Source organism: Chelonia mydas, chromosome 3 (genome assembly GCF_015237465.2).
Source record: "Chelonia mydas isolate rCheMyd1 chromosome 3, rCheMyd1.pri.v2, whole genome shotgun sequence".
NCBI classification, from domain to species: Eukaryota; Metazoa; Chordata; order Testudines; family Cheloniidae; genus Chelonia; species Chelonia mydas.
Genome location: NC_057851.1, coordinates 193,954,614 through 193,978,712, shown reverse-complemented (window position 1 = coordinate 193,978,712; position 24,099 = coordinate 193,954,614). Strand labels below are relative to the sequence as shown.

General features: G+C 43.2%; 1 protein-coding gene across 7 annotated transcripts in view; it reads right to left on the bottom strand.

Moving 5' to 3' along the window:
• Positions 1-5,722: 5,722 nt before the first annotated feature.
• PAK5 (p21 (RAC1) activated kinase 5) overlaps positions 5,723-24,099 on the bottom strand; it is a 174,789-nt gene continuing 156,412 nt past the window's right edge. For all 7 annotated transcript variants that reach the window (XM_043544046.1, XM_043544047.1, XM_007064150.3 and 4 more), the window contains 4 exons: positions 22,859-22,985; positions 11,423-11,548; positions 7,318-7,452; positions 5,723-6,611 (listed from right to left, as the gene is read on the bottom strand). In XM_043544046.1, the coding sequence (XP_043399981.1) occupies positions 6,456-6,611; positions 7,318-7,452; positions 11,423-11,548; positions 22,859-22,985 (544 nt within the window). In that variant the 3' untranslated portion in view covers positions 5,723-6,455. The remainder of the gene's footprint in view (positions 6,612-7,317; positions 7,453-11,422; positions 11,549-22,858; positions 22,986-24,099) is intronic.

The window sequence follows — 24,099 nt, the reverse complement described above, 5'->3', positions numbered from 1 at the left end:
TGTAAATTACATTTATAAAATACATGCATGTTAAGGAGAATCAAGCCTTTCTTTATGTATATTAAGGACTAGATTCTGCCACTCATACATTGACTAGCACTTTATTTCTTCAACAGCTTCACTGACATGAATGAGGCTAGTCATGAAGTAAGGTGCTGCTCAATGGAAGGGTGGCAGATTCTGGCCCTTTTCTAAGTGATCCCAGTTTGATAGCCTGGGAGTCACCCACAAAATAACACACGGCCTGATTTTCCACTGCCTTCCGCATTGTATATGCACTCAGTGACACCACTGCAAAATCCGAATAATAGGAGCCTTTTCCGTCCACTTTCAGCGGACTTACACGAGGTGCAGGGCAATGGAGAATCAGGCTCGCTACATTGACAGGAACAGGCAAGTCGAAAACCAAAACCAACCCACTTGCCCTCCCTGCAGGCAAAATCCTGAGACGAGGGACAGACCTTGCACTGTGCGTCAAAAAAGCCAAGCTCTCTAGGATTAGCTGAGGAAGTGATTTACAGACTTGAGGGTACCCCACTGAAAGCTCCCTGTCCCACAAGACCCACACAACTCAATCTACGGATTCTAGCTTGAATGCCCCAGCTAACCTAAATGGCTGTGATGCACCAAAGGCTTGTGGCAAGGCAATCTCATACATCGCTTGGAACCAAGCCTTGTAAGGTTCTAAAGACGAAGCCAGCACCTTGCAAATAAGAAGTCAGTGTTGGTGCGGGTTAATATGCACCTAATATTACATAACAGGTGGGCAGCCATATTCGGATGCTATAACTGGTGCAGAACAATCTTGTCCACTAATCTCAGTCAGGCACTGGGAAAGGAAAGAGCTCACATGGTCTAGTTCTGATGAAGCAGACGTCATCCACCTTCTGATGGCATCACAGCCTAAATCAAGTCCCTGTGTCTCTGAGCAACCTTGCAGGTATGTGGAGCAGATGAGAGTGAAATGTTGCACTCCATGCAAGGGATCACTTGAAGCAGACAAGCAACTGCCCAAAAGTGTGCTTTTGGGATCTCTTGAAAAGAAAAGCTAGACCCACTCAAGAGCATCCCCTACCCCAAAGGTTTCATTCCACAGTAGTGTGCTAAAGATGATCATAGTGAGTAGCTGAACTGCAATGCTGTCCAGTCAGTGTCATTAATGTTAGTCATACTCAGGTCTTATTTTCCCTCGTGTCTGCAGGAAGAGAAGTTGCAGCTCTTACTGTACTTACAGCTTTGGTCTTTGGCTTTCAAACTTCAAGTGTAGGTGCTCTGTGTTTGTGCCACCATCATGAGAGGCAGGATCGGACCTAGAATCACGGAAGCTGGTTGTTGATGTAGCCTCTAAGTCATCAGAATTCTCCCTGGGAAATTCTAGCAGGACAGCTGTGTATGCCACTGACTGAGAGGAGAAAGATGAAGAGCTGAGACTGTTGCTGTGTATACGTACACTGGGAAAGACCCCTTTTTTTAAATCAGACTCCAGCCTGGCCTGAAAGCCCCTGCTAGCTCTAGGAGGTGGAAGCACTGAAGGGGATAATTTCACCTACCCTTTTCTCCCTGGTGCTGAGCTGCTCGCCCTGTTCTCGGTGCTTTTCTCCGCATGTCTCCTCTGCCTTTTCCTTCCTTTCTGTTGTCACTCTTCCAGCCAGGGATGGGCGTAAAGCTGCAAACATCTGCTCAGTAATTTTACATCCAAGTTTGAAAAGAAACCTGGCAGATGCCAAACAAGCCCCTGAGCTGTCATTTGTCTTTTTTTTACAGTCCATTTCAGCAGCGATGGCTTCAGGCACCCAGGGGCGGTAGGGGCAGATGATGCACCAGGAGCCCCCTGCCAGAGCTCCAACAGAAAAGCACCATTCTGGCTGTGCCTTTGCTTTCTATTCCAATCATGCTTCTATGCAGTACGTCCCCCCCAGAAGCAGCAGCTGCAGGATGAAACTGACTTCAATCATGCTTCCACACTGCAGCCAGGGCTGAGACAGACCTGCACGGGCATAGCGCCGGAGCCAAGCGCCTTGCTCCTCCTTGTGCTGCCATGTCCTGGTCTTCTCTCTCCTCTCGGCTAATCCTAGTGCTGGGAATGGAGGCGAGGGAAGGAAAGGAGGGAAGAGACAGAAGAGAAAAGGGAGGGAAATAGAGAAGGAAAGTGGGGTGTGGGTGTGTGGGGGGGAGATGAGGACAAGAATGGAGACAATAGATAAAGCAAGAGAGTGACCAGAGGGAAGGAAGAAGAGGAGCAGCACTAACCAATGAAATCATTGCCTCTGCGGGCCCCCTTGCTCCCCTGGTGGGTTATGAATCTCTGAAGCCAATAGGCGCAATTCACACCTGTGGTGAGATCCTATTGGGAATGAGGGAAGCCAGGACGGATCGCTCCTACAAAGGGATGTAACTGTAGGGCTGGGATAAGGCTCTAGCAAGAAATCGACATAGTAGACATTTATTGGTGCCTGGCCCAGTCTCCTGCGGGACCATTAAAAGCAGTGGGCCAGATTCTGCTCTCATTCACACTCTTATTAATCTACCTCCGTCTTTCAAGGACAATGATATCCCTTCAGATTTCTGCTAGTGTCGCTGAGAGCAGTATCGGACAGCCTTGCTAATCAAAAGGCTGATTCTCTTTTGTAGCAAGCTCATTTTATGCTGCTGATCCTGAACTATGGAAGGAGGGGACATCCAGTCCATAAATCCCTTTGGACACACTTGACCTGACTGCACACAAGAATCCTCCCTGCTTGCACAGCCAAGCAAGGGCTAGTCACAACTGCAGGCTGATGTGTTTGTATGTGTATAGTGTGCCAGTGTGTATGGCTGGGAGATGTGAGGAAGAGGCAGGGCTCGGCCTCATATTACAGACAGGCTCAGTCCCTCTCTGAGGTCTCCCTGTGTCTCCTCCAATGTTAGGCTGCACCTGAATGGCACAAATCTATCCCTTTCTGCTACAGTCCACTCTTATTTCATCCTTTGTGTCTCAGTAATATCAATTATATTGCCACACCTATGGGAACAGAATTTATGTGCTAGCTAATATGCTCTCTGCCAGCTCTGCATCAACATCACCATGATGTCTCCAATCATCCTCTCTCTGACCTAAAAAGTGACCCGACAGGTACTATAAAGTTCCTAGGGTTGTCTCCAGCTCCATCCGCTAGCCACTTTGGAAAGGAAGCAAGCTTCCTTCACTCAAGTTTTTGCTACCCTATTGATGTCCTCCTTTGAACCAGTTACAGGACTCGTGCATTCTTACACCTTGGGCCACCTCTGATGTGGTTGTACATGTGGATGCTACGGGCCCATGCTGAGCTTACCATCCATTGGTATGTATCTAACTGTAATGCCAGTCCGTCGTCTTGGCTCTTCTTTTCGTGACATGCTTAGCTCATTTCTACTTAACTGCAATCCTTGACATATTGTTCACCTTGGGTTTCAGTCTCAGCCATTTGTTTTCTTCCATGTGCTTGGAGTGCTAAGGACATGCTCTTTCATATTTTGCAGTCAACTTTATACTTTCTGCTTCATCATTTCTGCACTTCACTATATGTAATAGTTAGCAGTACACACCTCTGAAATTGTATTGTTTAAGCTTGCTTTTTTCAGTCTTCCAAAGGTTCTCAATCTAGCATTTATTCTTTCAACCTGATATTCCAATAAAAATTAATGCTGAAATTTACTGACCTTGGTATTAACATTTTTGTCTTTGTATTTTGTTTTCTTTTTTTCTATTATCCCTTCAGAACAACTCAGACCATCAGAACCCCATACAGACTCTGCACAGTCTCTCTTTTAATCCTTCATCATTGTCTGCCTTCCTAGTTGCTCAGGTTGAAAGAAAATGGACAAGTCCGTTTATATATTTTTTTATTCAAGTGCCCCTTTATACTGATAGCTCTCCAAAAAGAACCACTCTCTCTTGCAAAGGAAATGTTGCTCAGTTTTTTGAACTCAGGGAAACACAGAAGAGGCAGGGAAAACACAAGAAAAATGCAGACATTTAAGTTTTTATTTGCATCTGGATTTTTTTCCACCAATAGCTGGAGCTCACAAAACCTTTTCAGCTGGCAATAACTTTTAGTAAACTTGACGAATACCGTTTAAAAATATCTAGTGATTAGAAAATTACACAAAATTCTCCACTTGTACCGTTTAAAATGTGCTGAATCTCAAAACCATTATTTTATTCAAAGATGATTAAAAGTTTGATTTTTGTGGCTAATATAATGGTTCTAATTGTATGTTATTGTCTTTATTGATGTAACATTTTTCCTGAGTTGTCAATACCACAGAATATGAGCGTTTTCTCTTTTTGTAGACTTAATTTCATAGTCTCTTATACACAAAGATTCTGTGGGTGAGATTCAGGCAAAACTCCCATTGCAAATGGTGAGGGGGGGCAGTAAACATGGCGGCATAGTTATAATCGTCACCCTCATGGTTTGTAAGAAATGCTGGAAATCAAACAACCAGAGCTTTCCAGTCAAGGAAGGCTATTATTGGCTAGCAGTTGCTTGGCGACACCAGGGGTGTAGCATGTTCTCTTAAGACCCAATCCAGCAATCTGAACCAGCCTTTTTGGAGACCCTTTTCACCTTAATAAAGAGTGCAGATCTAAGCCCTGTGAGCTCCATTCTTTGAGCTGTCGAGTGTCCTCAGTTCCCACTGACTTCAAATAGAATTAATAGAGCTCAGGACCACACACAGGACTGGGTATATTTTGCAAAGTTAAACTATTCGAACTTAATGTTAAGATAAGAAAGAAACAGGTCATAAGCTATGCAAATGGTAGAGGATTTACTAAACATTTAGCATTCTTGTTCGGTTTTGTTTCTCGTTTGCTCTAACTTTTGCATGGTATAAAATGAAGGCTCTGCTTTGCCATTAGCCAAATCTCTTTCTGAGAAGAAAACTCAGAAAGTCCAGCTCAGCAGCATGCCAGTGCTGTGTGTTTTGTTTATATTTTACGACAATAAATAATGAACAACTTATTCACAACAAAATTCCATAATAAGAAAGAAACTAGTCAGAGTGTTTTCACAAACCTGGGTTATTGATGCTCATCGTCGTATTGCAAAGTGAGGTCAGTAAGAAAAAAAACGATTTGGAAAAGACAAGGCTTTTGTAGTATGCATACTTAAAATGAGCTAATCATTCATAAATAAAATTTATTTATAATTGAAATAATCATGACACACTTCTAAAAATGTTAAAGGCAAATCTACTTAGGTTTACAATGACCGTGCAAGTTCATCCAACAAGCAACACAAAATGTATGGTAGTAGTCAACTGTTCTATCAACATTCAAAAAGGTCTACACAGCAGCACAACTTCTGTACGGGACACACATCAGAACATTATCACAACAGTCTGTTTGAAATTTGGAAAATACCCGCTTGGTAACTCGACCTCTAGAGTCAATCCGGACTTCTGACACATGATATAAATAATGGGGATTATTTTGTGACAATGCGGTCAGTACAGACTAAATGACAAGTCTGCCCTATTGCCAGTAGATGATCCTTTCTCACTAACCACCTCTTGAACAAATGTACGTGAGTTTGGTGTGCTAAGATGCATGGCTCTGAAAACAATGATCTGAAACAAACCCTCATAATTTATAACATTCAACTTATTTCTAATGTGTGACTGTAATTATCTCATCAGCTCTAGTGATTCCAGAAATGTTCAAATCTTTAAAACTATAATTTCAGTGGTGTGATGGGAAAAGCAAAGTTTTTATCAGTACTGCCTGCACCCATCTCTGTGTCTGTTATTGAAATTCCTGGAAAATCTGCCAACATTCTAAGTTCCTAAAGGTTTGTTTTTTTTTTTCCTTCGGTCTTCAAAAGGGATAAAAAAGTAGGAAAGGTTTTGTTCAAACTCTTGCTAAGTTACTCATTACTTCAACTAGCACGATGGGTACATAACATCAAAGTACTGTAAATTATCAAAAAAGTACTATACAGAAAATTACAAATTCATTTCAAAATACATTACACTGCTAGGACTGAGATAAAAAGTGCTTTTTTGCCAGAAAAGTGTTCTTCTGAAATAGAAGGGTCATATCGTTTACTTTTTCAATAAAATTCTGGTGGTTTATCCTGGTTGTGCTATAATCTATTATCTTTCGCCCCCCTCCCCCACAACCACCTGTGTAATTGAGTCTGTCTGCTTTGATGGCTGAAAGAGGACTACCTGTGGAAAACGTGCTCCATGCGACAGTGCTAGAAGCCAGCAGATGACTATTTGATTTAGTGGCAAAGGAAAGTCGCAAGTCCTTCATGCCCCAGGAGAGCACCTCTTTATTTTCTACACTGTTATTATTTCCATACAGCTGTTCCGACACTGATGAATCTCTGTAATGTTGCACGTCCCCATGGTTTCCACACAAGCGCTGGATTCCTTGGCAAGTCTTTCTCCAACTTTTGTACACGCCTCCGCCCGAACATTTGCTGAATTCAGCGGTGCCTGTATTGCCTCATGAGTGGCACGATGCAAGACGGGGGGCCGGCCAGTTTCAGAAACGGATGTCTTAATAGTTCTTGTGCTGTTGCTCTCTGGGAGGGCTCCCTCACCAACATCAGATCTAAGAAACCGCGGAGCACGGAGGAAACCTGCAACGTCACAGTGACGTTATGAAAAGCAGACAAAGTAAGTAACTTGCCATGCCTGACTGGCGTTTCAAACTAGCTCTGCTGGAAAGTCAATTAAAATACAGGTTCAGAGCATGCAGAATTGCGACAATTAGTACATATATAGGGCTGAAAGGGCACTTTTCTTCCCTATCTGAGTACATGAAGAAGTCATGTGGCATGAGTGGGGAAAGAGACCAGAACATGGCACTTAACATGACTTGGTATAAAACGAATTAGCATAGCAGTAAGCCTGGTCAGTTTTTCTTATTACTGAGGGCTAAATTCTGACTCTATCAGGCCATGCAAAGGAGTAGGACTCCCCTTCACAGGCCACTTGGATTTTGAGTTTGGATGTGGAGAAATACACAGGGTTGCTCACCCACTTACTCTATCCCCAGAGTTGGTGGGTGGGCAGAGGTGGGGAACGAATGGAGCTTTGATTCCAGCCCATCCCCCTCCCAATTCAGTGGCCCGAGTAACTAAGCCAGCACAGGATGAAGTGGGTAGTAATCTACTCTTGGTACAGCCCCACAGAATACTACTATACCCAGTTTATGTACCACCCAATGCTCAGGGATGTGCCTGAAGTCACAATCTAGGCCTTAGTTTACACCATCCTCATTTGGTCATGGATTTGGTTCACCTTAATATGTGCATGACTCCATAGAAACATGAGCACTCTCACCTTATGGATGTCCTTCACTCGTGGAGGTAAGTTATCTCGGATTCTGCGCATTGCTTGGAGCGGTGGCTCGTTGAAATAAGGTGGTTCTCCATCTATCATTTCTATTACCATGATACCAAGTGACCAGATATCCACCTGCAATGGGCCAACAGTTGTTGAACTGTGCAACTTGTATACAAACACATATTCTAGGATGAGCAGTTTGAGATGTTCAGTCCTACAGCCCTAGAATACCATTGCTTTTTATGCTCTGTTTCAATGGGAACTTCTGCTTAAAAACTTACGTGCCGTTGGGATGGCTGCTCTCTTTTTACCAACTGGTAATAAATTTTGCCACTGAGAAAAAAGTATACACTGAGAGGTGTGTGCAGTAAATTATGGGCCAGAGCCTCAGTTGGTGTAATCAGCAAAGTTTATTGAGACCAATAAAGATTTACACCGGTATGGGTCAGATCCAAATAAGGGCCATTGACTGCAATGGAAAAACACGGATTTATACCATCTGCAGATCTGTCCCATAGAGCATCCAGAATTCTGTATGTTTATGAGACTACTTGAAGAGCAGAGTATAATTTAACTGCCACAAACCCAGTTATTTTAATCCCTCTATTGAATAATAATGGGCCTGATTCTCATTTACATTAATGCTACTGGCAGTGTAAAGAGGGTTTAAAGTGGAGTAAATACCTTATGCCCATTTTAAAGCTCCTTTACACTGCCTGAATGGTGTAAAGTGGCCTAAGGGTATGTCTAAACATGGACCTATGGGTTTGATTCCAAAGCTTGTACAGACATGCTCGCATTGAGCTAGCGTGCTAAAAACGGTAGTGTCACCTGGGCAGCGGTGAGTGGTGCCCTGCGCTACCCATGCTGAGTATAAACCCACCTGAAGCTTGTGGGTATGTACATGGGGTGGCTAATCTGTGCTGCTGCTCACCACTGCCAGTGGCTACACGGCCATTTTTAGCGTGCTGGCTGAGTGAGAGCTAGCGTGGGTATGTCTATGCGAGCTGTGGGATCATACCCCCAGCGCCGAGTCTGGACATACCCTTAGTGTCAATGACCATCGGGCCCAATACCATTTGTGTACTGAGAGCCACGCACATTGGGCCAGAGTTGGCTCTCACTCACATGCGGTAAATCCAGAGTAACAGTATGACAGTGGAGTTTTTCTGGTTTTTCACCGCTCTAACATGAAACAGAATTTGTCCCACTCTGCATTATGCGTAGATATAGCCTCTTCCTTACAGCTTTAAAGCATGACTCATTTCCCTGCTTGTGTGCATCAGTTATTACTTCGTCTTAGCTGTTATCATAGATAATATAAAATCAAATAAAAATATGCTAAATCCTACTACCATGTGGAGTAAAAAAGGAGAGTTAAAAGTCACTTCTTTGGATGGGAAGCTGTGAGTCACTGTCATTACTAAGAGAGAGGCATAATTTTGTATAAATCCATAGTGATTTCCAGTTCTGAAATACTGTGACTCAGTACTCGGTAACAAATGGGTTATAATATCTGTGAGTCCGTACAGCCAACTCCTTTCTAGTCTCATCTGAAGGTCCCCCAATAAAAGCTGTGAACAGTCTATTCTCCTGACAGTTTGGCAGTTCTCAAAATAGTTCCCCGAGGCACAGGAATTGTCACTGCTGCTTATCTTAATGAGTGAGTTGACCGTGCTTTGAGATGAACTGCAGCTCTTTGTGAGTAAACGTAACCCAGGTTGCTGTGGTCCTTAATTTGACAGAGCTATCCTCCCTCATTCACCGTAACAGACAAAATTTAGGGTTAATCAGAAATCTTCTAAAATCGTTAAATATTTCTACATAAGCATCCAAGTGGGAAAATAACATATCGATTATTTTCTTTCATACATCGGCTCACAAATGATCGTGTGGAAGTATAATGTTTTGAGAGCTTTGCACTAGATTCTACCCTCCCTCCCCCAAGCCCTCGCAACCAGATGGGAGGTTTTTTTTCAATCAGTTCTTCAGAAATACTGATCAGCTGTAACTCTGAAAGTCTGACTGCATGGTCTAGCCATCACAGACATGCCTGTTTGTCAGACAACAGCCATATGGTGCATGAAGAATGGCTCATGAAGAACTGCCAAGTATGTTAAAATAAGTCCACAGCTAAATCATAACTTGAGTCCGTCCGTAACTGATTTAACTGCACATACTTAGGATCTGTTGAAATTTTCTGCCCTGAAGGACCAGACATCAGGATCTGCTTTTTTCCTCAGGGAATATAACACATACAACTGAAGGACACATTTTCAAAGCTGGAGTCTGCGGACCAGACCAAAGCAAAGGTCATGGGGGAAAATGCCCTTCCGTCATTCGAGCCTAGTGCAGAAGGGCATTAACAATGATCTTTTATTCTGTGTGCTATGTACTCGTTATTCATTTTCATTTGGGACCTAATCCTAAACCTTCTTCTTATTCCTCTGCAGGAGTGTATCGCTATCCAAGTAAACCTCTGACATAAATCAACATTTTCTTCAGGCATGAACCTGCCGAACCTTCAGATTGAGGTTTTTGCACACTTCATTTTGCAATTCTCTGACTTCTTCTCAGACATCTGGGCAGTTAAGGATCACGGCCAGCCATGAAGTGCTTCTGACCTCACCTAGATTGTCTACGGCTTGGTATAATGGGCCCTCATAAGAAGAATCATCCAGATTCTGCACAAGGGCATGGAAAGATCAGCACCTGACATCAGATGTTTATGGGAGGAAATACCCATTTGTTAAGAAATGGCAAGAAAGTTGGAGAGAGGAGTAAAACACTGTCTAGTTTATGTTTTGAATGGAAAGCAGGGCGTGAGTGGATGCAATTAGTTGCAACGCGTGTGAAATGTGAGTGGGATTTTCAAAACCTCTCAACCCTGGCTTAGCTCGTTACCGCTGAGCAGAGTCAGGCCAATGCTGGGCATTTTTAAAAATCCCACCCTGATCACAATCCAGCTAACTGCACCCATTGTTAGTCCTTTAGAGTCCAGGACCATCTTTTTGTTGTGTGTTTGTAACATGCCCAGCACAGTGGGGTCCTGGTCCAGGTCTGGGGCTCATATTGCTATCACACTACAAATAATGACAAAACCGAAACAACAACCTGAATGGCAAGTTACACGTGTAACTGGCCATTTATACATGCAAATGCTTGAGTCACAGGTGCAACGGTGGTAACTCTAAATGCATACGGCACGCACAGTTAGGCTTGCATTTCTGTACATGCACTTAGAGCCCTGCGCGGATACAAATTTATACCCGCAGATGTGGATATCCACGGCTATAAATCGGTATCTGCGGAACCGCCGGGCTCTTGTGGGAATCGCAGCTGCGAAAGGAGCAGAATGTGGGGCCGCCGGTCCCCGGAGCCAGCACCCTGTGCCGGCAGCTCCTCTGGCGCTGCTCGACCATCCCCACCCCCACCCACTGGGGCAGGCACCAGACTCACCGGCAGCTGTCCCTGGTCATGCTAGTGTGCTCAAGTGGGGCACACACCCCCAGATAGGAAAGGCAGACAGCTGCGTGGAAGGGACGGGGGCAGGGCTGGGGGTGGTACATCTGCGTCAGCCCCACGTTCTGCTCCTTTCGCAGCTGTGGTCCCGTGGATACTGATTTATATCAGCAGCTATCCGCATCCGGGCAGGGCTCTACACGTAATTGCACATGCCTATGTTTGAAAATCAGCTCCCTGGCGTAAGTGTAAAGAGTATTAAAATCCATTCATTAAGGAGAAAATTATGGCAATTCCCTTTAATTATAACATCTAAGCTAAAAATACACATAGAGGGTGCATTGTGTAATATTCTAAACATAAATTCTATTTATTACTGTTTGATCGCACCCCCAGGGAATCATGTTTTATGTCAAGGCCCTGCATAATGTCATTGCTGTGAGGTACCGTCTACTGCTACTTTATTGCACCTGCAGTGATTACAATGTAGTGCATACTTTTTTACTGTATTAAACATAATCAAAACTATACATATCGACACAGTGAGCAATGAAGTCACTTAAAATTGTACTTGTTCTGTGAGGAAGCGGTTGCATCAACCGGACATTGCAGCCGGGAACAAGGCACTTGTTATGCTTACCTCAGTTCCATAAGGCAGTCTGGATATCACCTCTGGTGCCATCCAGTATGGTGTTCCAACAAGAGATTTCCTTTTCGGAACTTCCTTGGAAACTTGGGCACAGAATCCAAAATCCGATAATTTTATCTAACAATAAATAATTAAATGAAACATCATGAATGGCGAACGGGCACTGTTAGGGAATTACTGTAAGCCTTGTGTGAATACCTCTAAACTACTTAAAATGAAACTGATTTTGTGCCTTCGAAATTGACAAAGAGTGTAGAATTATAGGCAGAGCTGAGAGCACCACTATTATTAAGGTGGCCTGACACTTCCCATAATTTTCTAGATGTAGCGGTGATAAATGCTTTAAAAGGTTGATCAAATATTACTCTAAGGGGCACATAAAGTGCAGTGTAAAAGTATTTCCTTGTTATTGGTCAAATCATCCAAATATATATGACAGTTGCCATCACGACTTGAAACACAGACAGGATGTGAATATCAAAGATCCGTAGAGTAGCTCCTGCGGTGTCACGTTCCCTCATATTTACTTGTTGAGTTACGAAAAACACTGTAAAATTTACCAATTTATGAAACACTGTTGTATTTATATCAATTAAGTACCTAGTGAAGAACACAGAACTTTCCTTTACCACCATTGTGACAACTAAATGGCCTTGCTATACTGTATTAAAGAAGTGTGGTATATTGGAATAGAAATAAACATCTCAGTGAGCATTCAAAACCCAAAGCTGAGGTCAATATGCCTCTCCAGTCACTATAAACCAGCGGTTCTCAAACTATGGCGGGGAGGAGCCTCCCAAGGGAGGCACGGGAATGTGTCAAGGGAGGCACAAACTGTGTGCTTTTTTTTTTTTTTTAAAGAGCTCCGGCTGTCAGCCCCAGATGGCTGGGGCTCGTGCATAAGGGCTGTGCACACCTGGGAGGCAGGGATAAAGGGGACCGCCCGAGCCCCGCCGCCCCGGGGCTGACCATCGGAGCCCTGCCACTCGGGCTCAGGCTCTCTCCCTGCAGCGGAGCTCCCGCTATCAGCCCCAGGATGGCAGCAGCCGCGCAGAAGTAAGGGTGGCAACGGGGTGCTAAGTCTGCTGTGAAAAGCGGTATGGAACGTCACTTTTCACATTGCCACCCTTACTTCGGTGCCCCTGTTGCCGCAGTGCTGCCTTCCGAGCTGGGGGCCTGGCCAGCAGCTGCTGCTCTCCACTCTGCCCTCAGAGCTGGGCGGCGGTATATGTACTTGCAGGGTGGGGGGGGGCGTAAGCGACTACAGACACAAAGAAGGGGTACGCGATCAAAGAAGTTTGAGAACCACTGCTATAAACTGGTTTGGTTTGGGCTCTTACATTAAGTCAGTATCAACTCACTGACTAGCACGATACCCAAACAACCACCTGGTAATGCTGAAAGACATTTAACATTACATCTGAGGCCAGGCTGGGAAAATTAGTTTCCGCATCACTTTTCCACAGTCAGCGTAGGTTTCAGATTTGGTTGTCCAACACAAACATGGTTGTCTCAACAGTCAGTGTCTCGCCTCACGGTCTGAAGCATTACTGCCGCTGTGCCTATCTAAAGACCTTCTCTGCATTCTGCTCATTTTCTTTTGTGTTGTGCCAGGGTTCCTCTTTTTCTTAGTGTCCCTGAATCTTACCCATGTGCCCATTGAACCTAACCTTGGGTGCCAAAATCCACTGGAAGTCCTGTAGGTTCCTTTGAAAACTCCAGTCCCTCATGTTTAATTGTACCCTCGCATAGCCTTACACATTCCATGAGCTTATACAGCTCATTGGAAACTTTTCAACTAAATGATTTTTCATTGAAAAATGCTGTCTTGTCAGAACTGAAATGTTTCACAAAAACTTATACCTGTCCATGAAAGTTTCAACAGGATTGTTTCTCAGGTAAAAGGTGGATTTTCTAAAAGGAGAGAGAGCACAAGAGAGAGATGGAAAACCTGATCTGAAAATGGATGTTCTGACCAAGTTGTACTTTGAGGAAACCTTCCAAAGGTTTTGGTTTCATTCCAATGAGGAACAAAAACCAAATTTAGAAACCTCAGAAGTTGTAAAATGATATCGTCATTTTCTGGACAACTCTAGTTGTGTCTTTGTTTTAATATACATTAAAATGCCACTCACATAACCAATATAAGGCTGGTAGGCAGAACTGATTTTAAATTCAAGTAAAAATCCTAATGCCTAGGTAACATTATGTATATTTGGTTCTCTCTTTGTGCTGCCTCCATTTAATATTGAGTGCTCACTGTGACTCCATGCACAAATATGTTGGTCTCCCCACAAGCTGCTGGAGAACATCCCTGCGGAGGTTGAAATGCATCTACACTTAGGCCATTCACTCAGTCTTGGAGTGGGTTTTGCTGCACCCATGTCCATGTGGGCTTGTTTTGATTAAGTTCACTGTGGAAAACCCACATGCTACCATGGTGGTATTCTAGGACAATAATAATGACAACAGCATTTCCATCACGAGCAACATATCCTGAAAGGCAATTGATGGGCACAGTCATCTGTGCATTTAATGGTACTGAAGTGTAACTTTTGAGGCAACCCTTACATAAGGCTCTATCTGGCCATGTCTTGCTGGACAAAAGAAGTGTCTGGTTTTCAATTTTATTAACTCAAGAATATTGGCTTAACTTAAATGCAAAATCTTCTTAAGAAGTAGGCCAGACAACAACATGGCCAGCTAAGATTCCTTCAGATTAGCTAGCCTGAGTCTTTACAAGCTTTTATATCATGTCAAACTAACTCAACTGAGCTAATGTGATTGAAAACCATACCTTTGTTGCCTGTCAAGACAGGGCCTTTTTTCCCCTCCTCTATACCTGTGTAAAGTGCTCTTAAAGGTAATTTACACTGCAATGGTGTGACGTTCTGTACCTGGAGGAATACCCTGCACCCCCACGTTCATCCTTATAATATTGTGTGGTATCCAATGCAAAGTTTGTCATGTCAGGTGTCTTCGGAAGGCTCATGATGCACTGAGCATTGTTGTTATAGTAATGTTATAGGTTGTAATTTCATGTATATAGTTATGAGGCTGAAAATGTGTCCTCATGGCTTAAAACAGGCCCAGGTAAAACTCTCCAAGAGCAGAGGGGCAGTTCACAGCTCATCAGAGCATGTATGGAACAAACCCAGCCCAGCCTCACAGGAACAAAGGACACTGGCCTATGCAGCAACAAAGGATCTGTTGGACTCTCGAGTGAGTCAGCCCCCTTCCTTTGGTCAGTTTGGGACTGTGATGAGGTGATGCTCACCTGACTCTGAAGCGGGGGGGCAAAGCCAAGACGGAAGAAATAACATGATAAAAGGGAGAGACATTTGCCATGCTCTTTCTTTCTCTTCCACCTCCATCTACAGACATCACCACCAAGTGACTGAAGCTCTGATCAAAGGGGAGAGCCTGGCTGAATGGCAACCAGCCAGCTTGTGGTGAGAAGCATCTAAGTTTGTAAGGGCATTGAAAGTGTTAAGATCAGCTTAGAATGCGTTTTGCTTTTATTTCATTTGACCAAATCTGACTTCTTGTGCTTTGACTTATAATCACTTAAAACCTATCTTTGTAATTAATAAATCTGTTTGTTTATTCTACCTGAAGCAGTGTGTTTGGTTTGAAGTATGTCAGAGACTCCCCTTGGGATAACAAGCCTGGTACATATTAATTTCTTTGTTAAACTGATGAACTCATATAAGCTTGCAGCATCCAGCGGGCATAACTGGACACTGCAAGACGGAGGTTGCTACGGTTGTGACTGGGACTGGAGATATTAGGGTGTCATTCGGTTGCACAACCCAAGGAGCAGCTTACATGCTAGAGGCTGTGCGTGAACACCCCAGGAGTCAAGGATTGGAGTGACTTAGCAGATCACCAGTCCAGATAACACCAGGGGAATGTCACAAATAGATAAATAGCCTCTATGGGAGAAGTCAACTCACCTAAGCATGCGTGTGGAAAGGAGGAAACTCACTGAAATCTAGGCCAAAATAGGTCTACATGAACGTAAGTGGCATCATCATGCTACCAAATACCTGCAGGAATCTCTCCACTTGAGCTCTGAGGGGTACTTGGTTGGAAATCCTCTCCAAAAGCCTGGCTGGAGAATGTACCATGTAAGAAAATGTCCTTGACACGCCCCATTCTCCCTCTCCCTGGGAACTCTGGCTCCTTAACTGCTTACCTGACTCTAACAGCATGTTGTCCTCCACTGGCTGAGCCAGGAGGAAAGCTGGGATGACAGCTCAAATATGGCTACACTGGCATTCATTCATTGCTTTCCTCCACTCCTGCAGATGGGAAGTTTCGTGGCTGAATTGGGGGTTCCTGTGGCTATGTTCTGCCCTCTGGCTATGTCCAAATTTGCTTTCTTTGACTACATCCTCAGCCTCGTCGGCAGGGATGTTCTAAGAGGGCTTAAGGCTACAAAGTCTTCTGATTACCCTCTGCACTCCAGGGGCTTTTTTTTTAGTGAAGGCCTCAAATTGCTGCCCTATATTTGACCCATCTGCAAATCAGTTTCTGTTTATACAACATTTAGCAGTAATGGTCTGTTTTCAAAAATGCATGGCTGGAAATTTATGAAGAGATAAAATGTGCACATTTGTGTGTGTCTGTGCATACATGTGCTGTACAGTATTAAATGCTTGGATTTATATTGCCTCTGTTTATAAGAGATGCTGCTTCCATGAAAATAAAACTGTTTACTCAATACTCCTGTTAGTAAGATTGAGTCCTTAAAGCTAAATATGCGGGTTGTTTTCATTTATTGATGGTAGAACCCAATTTTATTGGAAGCTATTCTGCATTCAGATAACGTCTACTGCTCCCCACAGTACAGGGTAATTGCATTTCCTGGACTCACCTTTTGCCTTGCATGTCAGAGATGGAAAACTTTGCACATTAGTCTATTAGAGTTCATTGTAGGCATGTGGCAATTCTCCAAAAAGGAGTTTAATGTACCCACCCTACACATACCCACACCATATGTAATTTGAAAAGCTGATTTTATCTTTGTTTCAGTGAGATATGATGTGGAGCTGTCAAGTGGTACCATAAGCTCGCAGGCAAGGTGAAACAATACTACCCAAAAAGAGAAACTGTCATTTATTGCAGTATCAGAAACACAGTAGCATGACTCTGACTTCAGTTTTTACAGTTTAAATTAATTTCTACCCCATAATGTTGTGTTTATGAGTCAAAGCTACCAAATGACAAGCTATTAAAAGATTTGTATTGGTTTTCATAGAATCATAGAGGTTTTGTAGGACCTGTATTTTTTTTTTAAATGATGAAGCTGCTTAGTATGTGGCAAAAATGGCAAATATCAACATTTTGCAATATATTAACACGAAATGCTTTGACATTGCGTATTCTTAATTGTCAAAGTACCTCACGAGTGATTATAATAATTGTCTATATTTTTCAATTGAAATTTGATGACCAGATCAGTCTCACACTGAAGGTTTAATTCGGTAACACTTTTGCACAGGATTAGTGTTGGAGATGACAATACACAACTTCTTACTGGGCTTCAGTCAAAGTTCTCACTGAACCAAAATGGCAATTTTGATACTAACATACAGATCTCATTTACATCTAAATTAGCACAAGTCTGTATACTTGTACAAAATAGTGGTAGTGGCGGTGATAATGCTAACAACATATGTTGCAAATTTTACCTCTACAGGGAAGTTACAATATATGAAGACATGGAGGATACAAGTCCTCTAAATCTTACATCAAAGAGAAAAACTGTCCACCAACTTTGAAACGTGTTATTTGCCCAGCAAATCAAAAGAAAGCAAAACTACCAAAAGCCACTGGTGCTGGACAGAATTCTGTGATGCGGGCAGCAGAAGTCTGTAGCAATGGCTACTGGATGAGTTTTCTATCACATGGGTTGCTTTCACAAATACATCAGCAAGTCAAATTTGGCACATGTCAGAGCTGTACTGAACCCAGGAAAAAAGACAGACTCTTAATCTGATCAGAGAGCATCATGTTCACCTGCTTCTATAGCCACCATAGCAAGCACGTCCTTCAGTGATTGATTCTGTTGCATTGTTCGATTGAGAACACACACACGAGAAAGACAAGAAACTTCATAAAATAGAAACACTTGCGACAGCAACCAATTTAAGGGAGGTAGCACTTCAAAGAGGAGATGATGACACGTTGTGCAGATTGCTAAGATTTGATTGCTAAGGATGCCGTTTACCACTCAAACATGCCTTTCTTCCTACCTGACTAAAACAAAACTTAAAGCAAATCCATCTAGTTACAGTGCAACAATAGTCACCTTATGACACTGCATTTTATCAGCTGATCTTCTATCTCTTCAATGATTTTATGTACAAAAAGAAGAACCTTCTCCTATCCATGCTGCTACAAAGATATAAAGCCCTACTTCCCTCAGATGTACAAACTGTAAGCTATTCCAGCAGTGAATTACAGGCAAGGTTAGAAAAAGCACTTTGGTTCTGCAATTTTATTCCATGCACAGCATGGACAAGTTTAGTCTACCATGTTCTACACAGCACAATAACATTAGCGGATGCTATCCAAGCTGCTAGTAATCTGAAGCAGGAATTTAAGATATCCAAACATTTTGAGTATATTCATCTGGAGAGAGAGCCTGATGAACAGCTTAATGCTACTTCAATCCTTTGATCTGAAATAGCCACAATGAAAATCTCTGAATGTTATCTAAAGCCACGTGACTGCAGTTTACAGATATCAGCTACTTTGGTGCCTTTACTGGTGCAGTAGTTTGTCCTTTGGCTGATAGATAAGGAGGCACATAATTCAGTCAGCAATGAGTATCATCCTTCAGAAGACATTCAAGGAAGGTGCCTCTCAATTGCAGAGTGCAGAGTATGTAACAATTCCAAAATTATTACACCACTGCACATAAGCCTTTCTGCACAGCGACACTATGAGTTTGGGTCTCCCCGTTTAATTGACATACTCTACACCTTCATAGACTCTGCATCAGCTATGATGAGCGGAGGTAGTTCATCACTAGTGTTGCAAAAATGGAAGTCGAAAGACTCCAGGGAGGTGTGTACATTCCAAATGGCTGCATACAACTTCATGCTGGTGGAAATCTCTTCCATGAAGAGGATAATAGTACAGACATCAGTGCAAGAGGCCACTGATGGAAAGGAATTATTTCATTCAGTGGCTAGAGTGGTATTTCAAGAACAGTCTGCAGACAGTCCAGCATCATAACAAATATCACTGAAGCATGGGAAAGAAAAGTTACTTATATGTGCTCTATGTGCTTCTGGATCTCTTGGTGTCAAAGAACGATAGTAGTTAGGTCACCTGATACAGATGTTTTGATCCTGGCTGTTCACAACTTTCCAAATATGGAACATCTAGATAACATGCGGACTGACACAGACACCATTACTAGCACAGTTGACAAGCGATGCTTCATGTCTGTGCATGCAATTTGTGATGCACTCACTCCTGACGTCTGCAACATACTTCCCGCTGTATGCACATTAACAGGATGTGACTCTGTGTCAACCTTATTTGGCTCTGGGAAAAACTCTGGGTTTAATGTTGTCAAAATAAAGGGAGCTTACCGCTTCAGAGATCTTGCTAAACTGGGGCAGAGTGACAGACAAGCCGCAATTTCTCCAGCAAGGAAGTTGGTAGCAATGCTGTATGACCACAGTGAGAAAGAAAAGGAGATCACAGAGACCTGAATTGCTTTTGCCTCAATCTAGCCATCAGGAAGGACAAGCCACCAGGCAAACTCTCACTGTGTCAGGACAGCGCTGAAGAGCAGGTCAAAAGAGCATCCTGGCAAACAAAAATCAGGATATCTTCGCACATAGGGAAACCAGATATTGGATCACCAACATGGATGGAAAAATGTGGATGATGAACTACTTCCTGTATTCTTCAAGGGCCCTATGGCAACTGTGTTTCCACAAAACCTTATTTGTACCTGTATCAATAGGGATCGCTGCACAATCAGATGCGTCTGTAGTCAGAACAACTTCCCTGCATACAACTGTGTACATGCCAAGGCAATGAAGACTATGGTAACCCATGGACTCTCGACAGATCATAATGATGAACAGGATGATGATAATGATGTGGACTAGAAATGTCACCAGTGCTAATCCGTTTCAGTGATACCTGTATGAATTTAATATTAGGTTTTGTTTTAGACTGTTGTTGTGATGCTTTGAGCTCACAACAGAATCCATTTTTATGTCTTGAGATAATACTTAAGAGTCATAAAACTGAATGCAAATATTTCAAAATGGTCAGTTTAATGTGTTGATGGTATCACTGTTTATCCCCGTGTCTATGATAATGGCACCATTTGACAGCTCCACATCATAGCTCCTCTTAAAGTAGACACAATCCACTTTCAAATGACGTACGATGTGTGCAGAGAGGGTACATTAAGTCGACCAAATTGGGGGTGTCTGCCACTCGCCTACCATGTCGGTTTGCAGTTTGTGGTTAAGGAATGAACCTGAACAGCTCTATGAAGAGTTAAAGAGGAAGCTCAATAAATTGATGCATTGTGCAGACCAGCATCTTATTATCAGTGCTGATTTGTTTTATTTTGGCTTCAATGGAGATGCTATTTTTTCGTGAGGGCAGTTGTTTTTTATAAAACCAGACTGTAGAAATAATTGTAGGTATTTACAAAACAAAGCAAATAATATCTAAGTTGTCCAAGCCAAACATATTTTTCAGTTTACAGCAAGGAGAAGAGATGAAATAGTGCATAGTTTGGAAGCTCTTTTGTGGGAGTGTAACAGTTTTTGCATATCTATTGCTCATCCGAGTACATAAAAAAAAAGACGATTTTCTAAAAAAAGATAATTGCACAACATAGCCATGAAGAAATCTGCATTGCAGATAATAAGTACTAGAGTAATGAGCATAATGAGGCATTGTGTGCAGATCCTGGAAGCAGATCAGATGGTATTTCAGCAACACTACTAGAGACGAGACTGAGCAACGTTCACATGTATGGAATTTTCTTCCCATTTAATTCTAATGGGAGTGACCTGTACCTACAAAAGGAAGAATATACCCTCTTGGTGGGTGAAGACGATAAAAGGAACCAAATCAGGAGGAATGCTCTTGTGATTGAAGTGCCAGACTGAGGGCTTGTTGACACTAATACGCGGGGTGGATCTAAGATACACAACTTCAGCTACGTGAATAGCGTAGCTGAAGTTCACATACTTAGATCTACTTACCGTGGTGTCTTCACTGCGCTAAGTTGACAGCTGACGCTCTCCCATTGACTCCACTTGTGCTTCTCATTCTGGTGGAGTACCAGAGTTGATGGGAGAGCACTCAGAGGTCGATTTATCGCATCTAGACTAGACGCGATAAATTGACCCCTGCTGGATTGATCGCTGCCCGCCGATCCAGCAGGTAGCGTAGACAAGCCTTAAGGGTGAAACCCTGGCTCCACTGAAGTCAATGGGAGTTCTGCTATTGCTTTCAATGGGGCCAGGAGTTCACCTTTGGACTCCAAAGACTCAGGTTCAAGTCCCTGTTCTGCCACAGGCTTCCTGTACGACTTTGGACATCTGAAAAATGTAGATAACAATTCTCCCTTTGCCCCACCCTTTGTCTGTCTTGTCTATTTAGACTGTATGGTCTGTGGGGCAGGGACTCTTACTATGTGCATGTACAGCACCTAGCACAATGTGGATGCATTTTGCTGCATGAGGCCCTTAAGCACTCCTGTAATACAAAGAATAAGTCAGATATATTGCTCTGCCTGGAATATGTAGCACAGGATAACCTCTGTGTCAGTAGCCCAGTATAATACCAATACCTTACATTTTATCCTAAAGAAGCCTTAATATTTTATATGTGGACTGAATAGTTCCCTCCCGGAGGCATGGTTAATAAATGAAAGCCACAGATACTGTGTAACAGTGATGTGGAGGAGCCATGTGAGGGGGAAAAGGGGTTGCGAGGAATGTCCCCACTCCCACAGCTACCCCTTCCACCAAATGGCATGTCAGTCCGGCTGCATGGAAAAGAGTAGGAAGGGGGTAGCCAGTTAGGTAAGGGAAGGGGCAGGCAGCAGCCATTCTGTGTGGCACATCGCCACCTCCAAATTGACCCTAGTACAGCTGAAAAACGGTTTCGTTACTGCTTCACAGAACAGCATTAAGTCCTTCTCTGGGCCCAGTGATCCCTGTCACAGGCCTTGTCTAGACTAGCCAAGTTAGCTGTTGTTGACAGTGGGTGTCAGTCACAGGTACAGCTGAACCAGTGGGTTAACTGCAAGTGCAGCTCAGAATGAACTGTGTTCAGCTCCCCTAACCAGGTTTCTGAAACAATGCTGTACACAGTTGTATTTGGCTATCCTTTTCTGTCACAATTGTGTATCAAGTCCCAGGCCACCTTATCTGGGAGGTGTTTATTAAAGAAAAGAACTAGAGTACTAGCTACTGACACATTCAATCTGGCTTCCACAGAGTTTGAGTTCCAGCTTTGTCTTCCATGTTTACTCTCTATATTCCACACAGACATCAAGTGACTTAATCATATATTGCAAATAAACATATAATTTCATCTACACCTTTCACTAGGAACTACTTTTGGTAGTGAAGGGTACCTCTATAATGCTGCACGCAACTGTTTTTTAAGAAGGTTGTATAAAAATAAAAGTGAAATATAAAATGAATGATCCATACGCTAACAGCCACATGCTACTCCAGCGTGTGCATCAGCAGGCTACTAGTGCACAATAGTACTCTGTCATGGCTCTGTGCTACACAACAGAGATTTTATATGTTCCTCTAAAACACCCTTGTAAGCTAGTGGGTTGTTTCACCCACCAGGGAAGGGAGTCAGATTCTATGTCCAAGTCCTTTTTATGGCCATTTCCTCTGGGCTTTGTTTATTGTTCATAAATAATGGTCACAAACAAAATAAGTCAACTAAAAATGCTGGTAACACTCCTCCACAGCTTTCCCTGCCTCAGCCAGCCAGGAGAAAGAGGACACCCTCTTCTCAAGTGAGGCCTTTCGCCCAGCTTCCTCTGCCTTATGTATTCCACCCCTGAGAAGCCACATGATGGGAAGGAATCTATTAACCCTTTATAGGCTGCAGTGACTTACATTGTCTCAGTCTGGTATTGGCTACTGTTGGGGACAGGATCCTGGACTAGAAGGACTATTGTTCTGATATGCTCTGGCAATCCCTGCATTCGTTTGTGGGAACAGCTGTGAGGCATGGACCTTCTATAGCAGGTGGAGCCAAGATTAGTATATCATGCTTTCAACAGCTGATGTCTGCAACCCTCCATAGGGTTTTCATTAATTTGGTTACAGGATAGTTACATTGACCATTCAGATTGTCACAGTTAAAGATACAGTAGGAGTGAAAATGTTAAACGCTCACCCTTCCATCACTCGTGAGAAGTATAGAGTCACTTTTTATATCGCGGTGAATAACCCCTTGATTGTGCAGGTAGGACAGCGCTCTCAGTACAGACAGACAAACTGTAGCTATCTGCTCTTCATTCATTCTAAAGGCAAGAAGGCAAGGCGTGAGGACACATGTAAAAAGAGAGGAAGAATAAACTACGGAAGAAACAGATAAGGACATGGGCCAGCACCTTTGCTGATGTAAGCTGGCACAGCCCCATTCAAGTCAATATGCAGTAGTGATAGACAGCAGCCAAGTCTCTCAAAGGAACTGATCAAGCCCAAATTTGCCGCCCCATCTGCTTCTCATTCGAAGATGTCCTTCCCTCTCAGGACTGTTCATTGCTCTCTGTCCTTGCCAAAACCAAAGTCACAGACTCTGTCCACTAGACAGCCATATATAGAAACTAGGCTCACCAGAATTACAATAGAAAAATCACATTGAACTCTTTCCAGGGAGCTCCAGCCAATGTGACATGGTGGCATGGGTTGGAAGTTTTTTCCTCTGGGTCAGCTCCTAAATGATGATGTCGCTCTTGGAGAGAAGGAGGGGTTAGGAGGCCTGAAGAACAATCTCATATCCTCTCCCTCAAGAGCCACTGGTCACTCCGTGTTGGTCCTCCGCTGCACAGGACTCTATGTAGTTAACTGTCACTGGATCAGAAACTTTGTTTTCATGTTCACAGACTAATAACTTTGTTGTGAAACAGTTCAGGTTGCTCTACATGACACAAAAATCACAACAGCACAGAGATGAAAAGTTAAACTACCTAACAGTACATACCCACTGCTCCTCAAATCACAGGCCTGCACCTTACCAACTCAACTACTCAACACTACAGATCACGCACAACAACCTTAACTCTGCCCCAGATGTCCTGGAGCTGCTAGGACCTCTGAAAGCTGGAGGAGTTTCAGCCCTCCCAGGTGACCCCAATGGCAGTAGGTGGTACTGCAGCCACAGCTGCCTAAAGACGCTCCAGTACCACTCGTGACAGCAGGTGGTATTTCACTCTGAAGAACGGTAACTACATGACAGACAGTGTATACAGTCTGACTGAGAGTGGGATGATATCGGTGGGGCTAAGCACCGCCCGTCCCTAATGACCAGGAACCCCTGCCTTGCAACAAATAAAACACTGAGATGTGGAAATAATCTCGAGAAGCAGAGCCTTCATTCTCCCTTTAAAGTGTGCTTCTGTTCTGAAAAGTGAC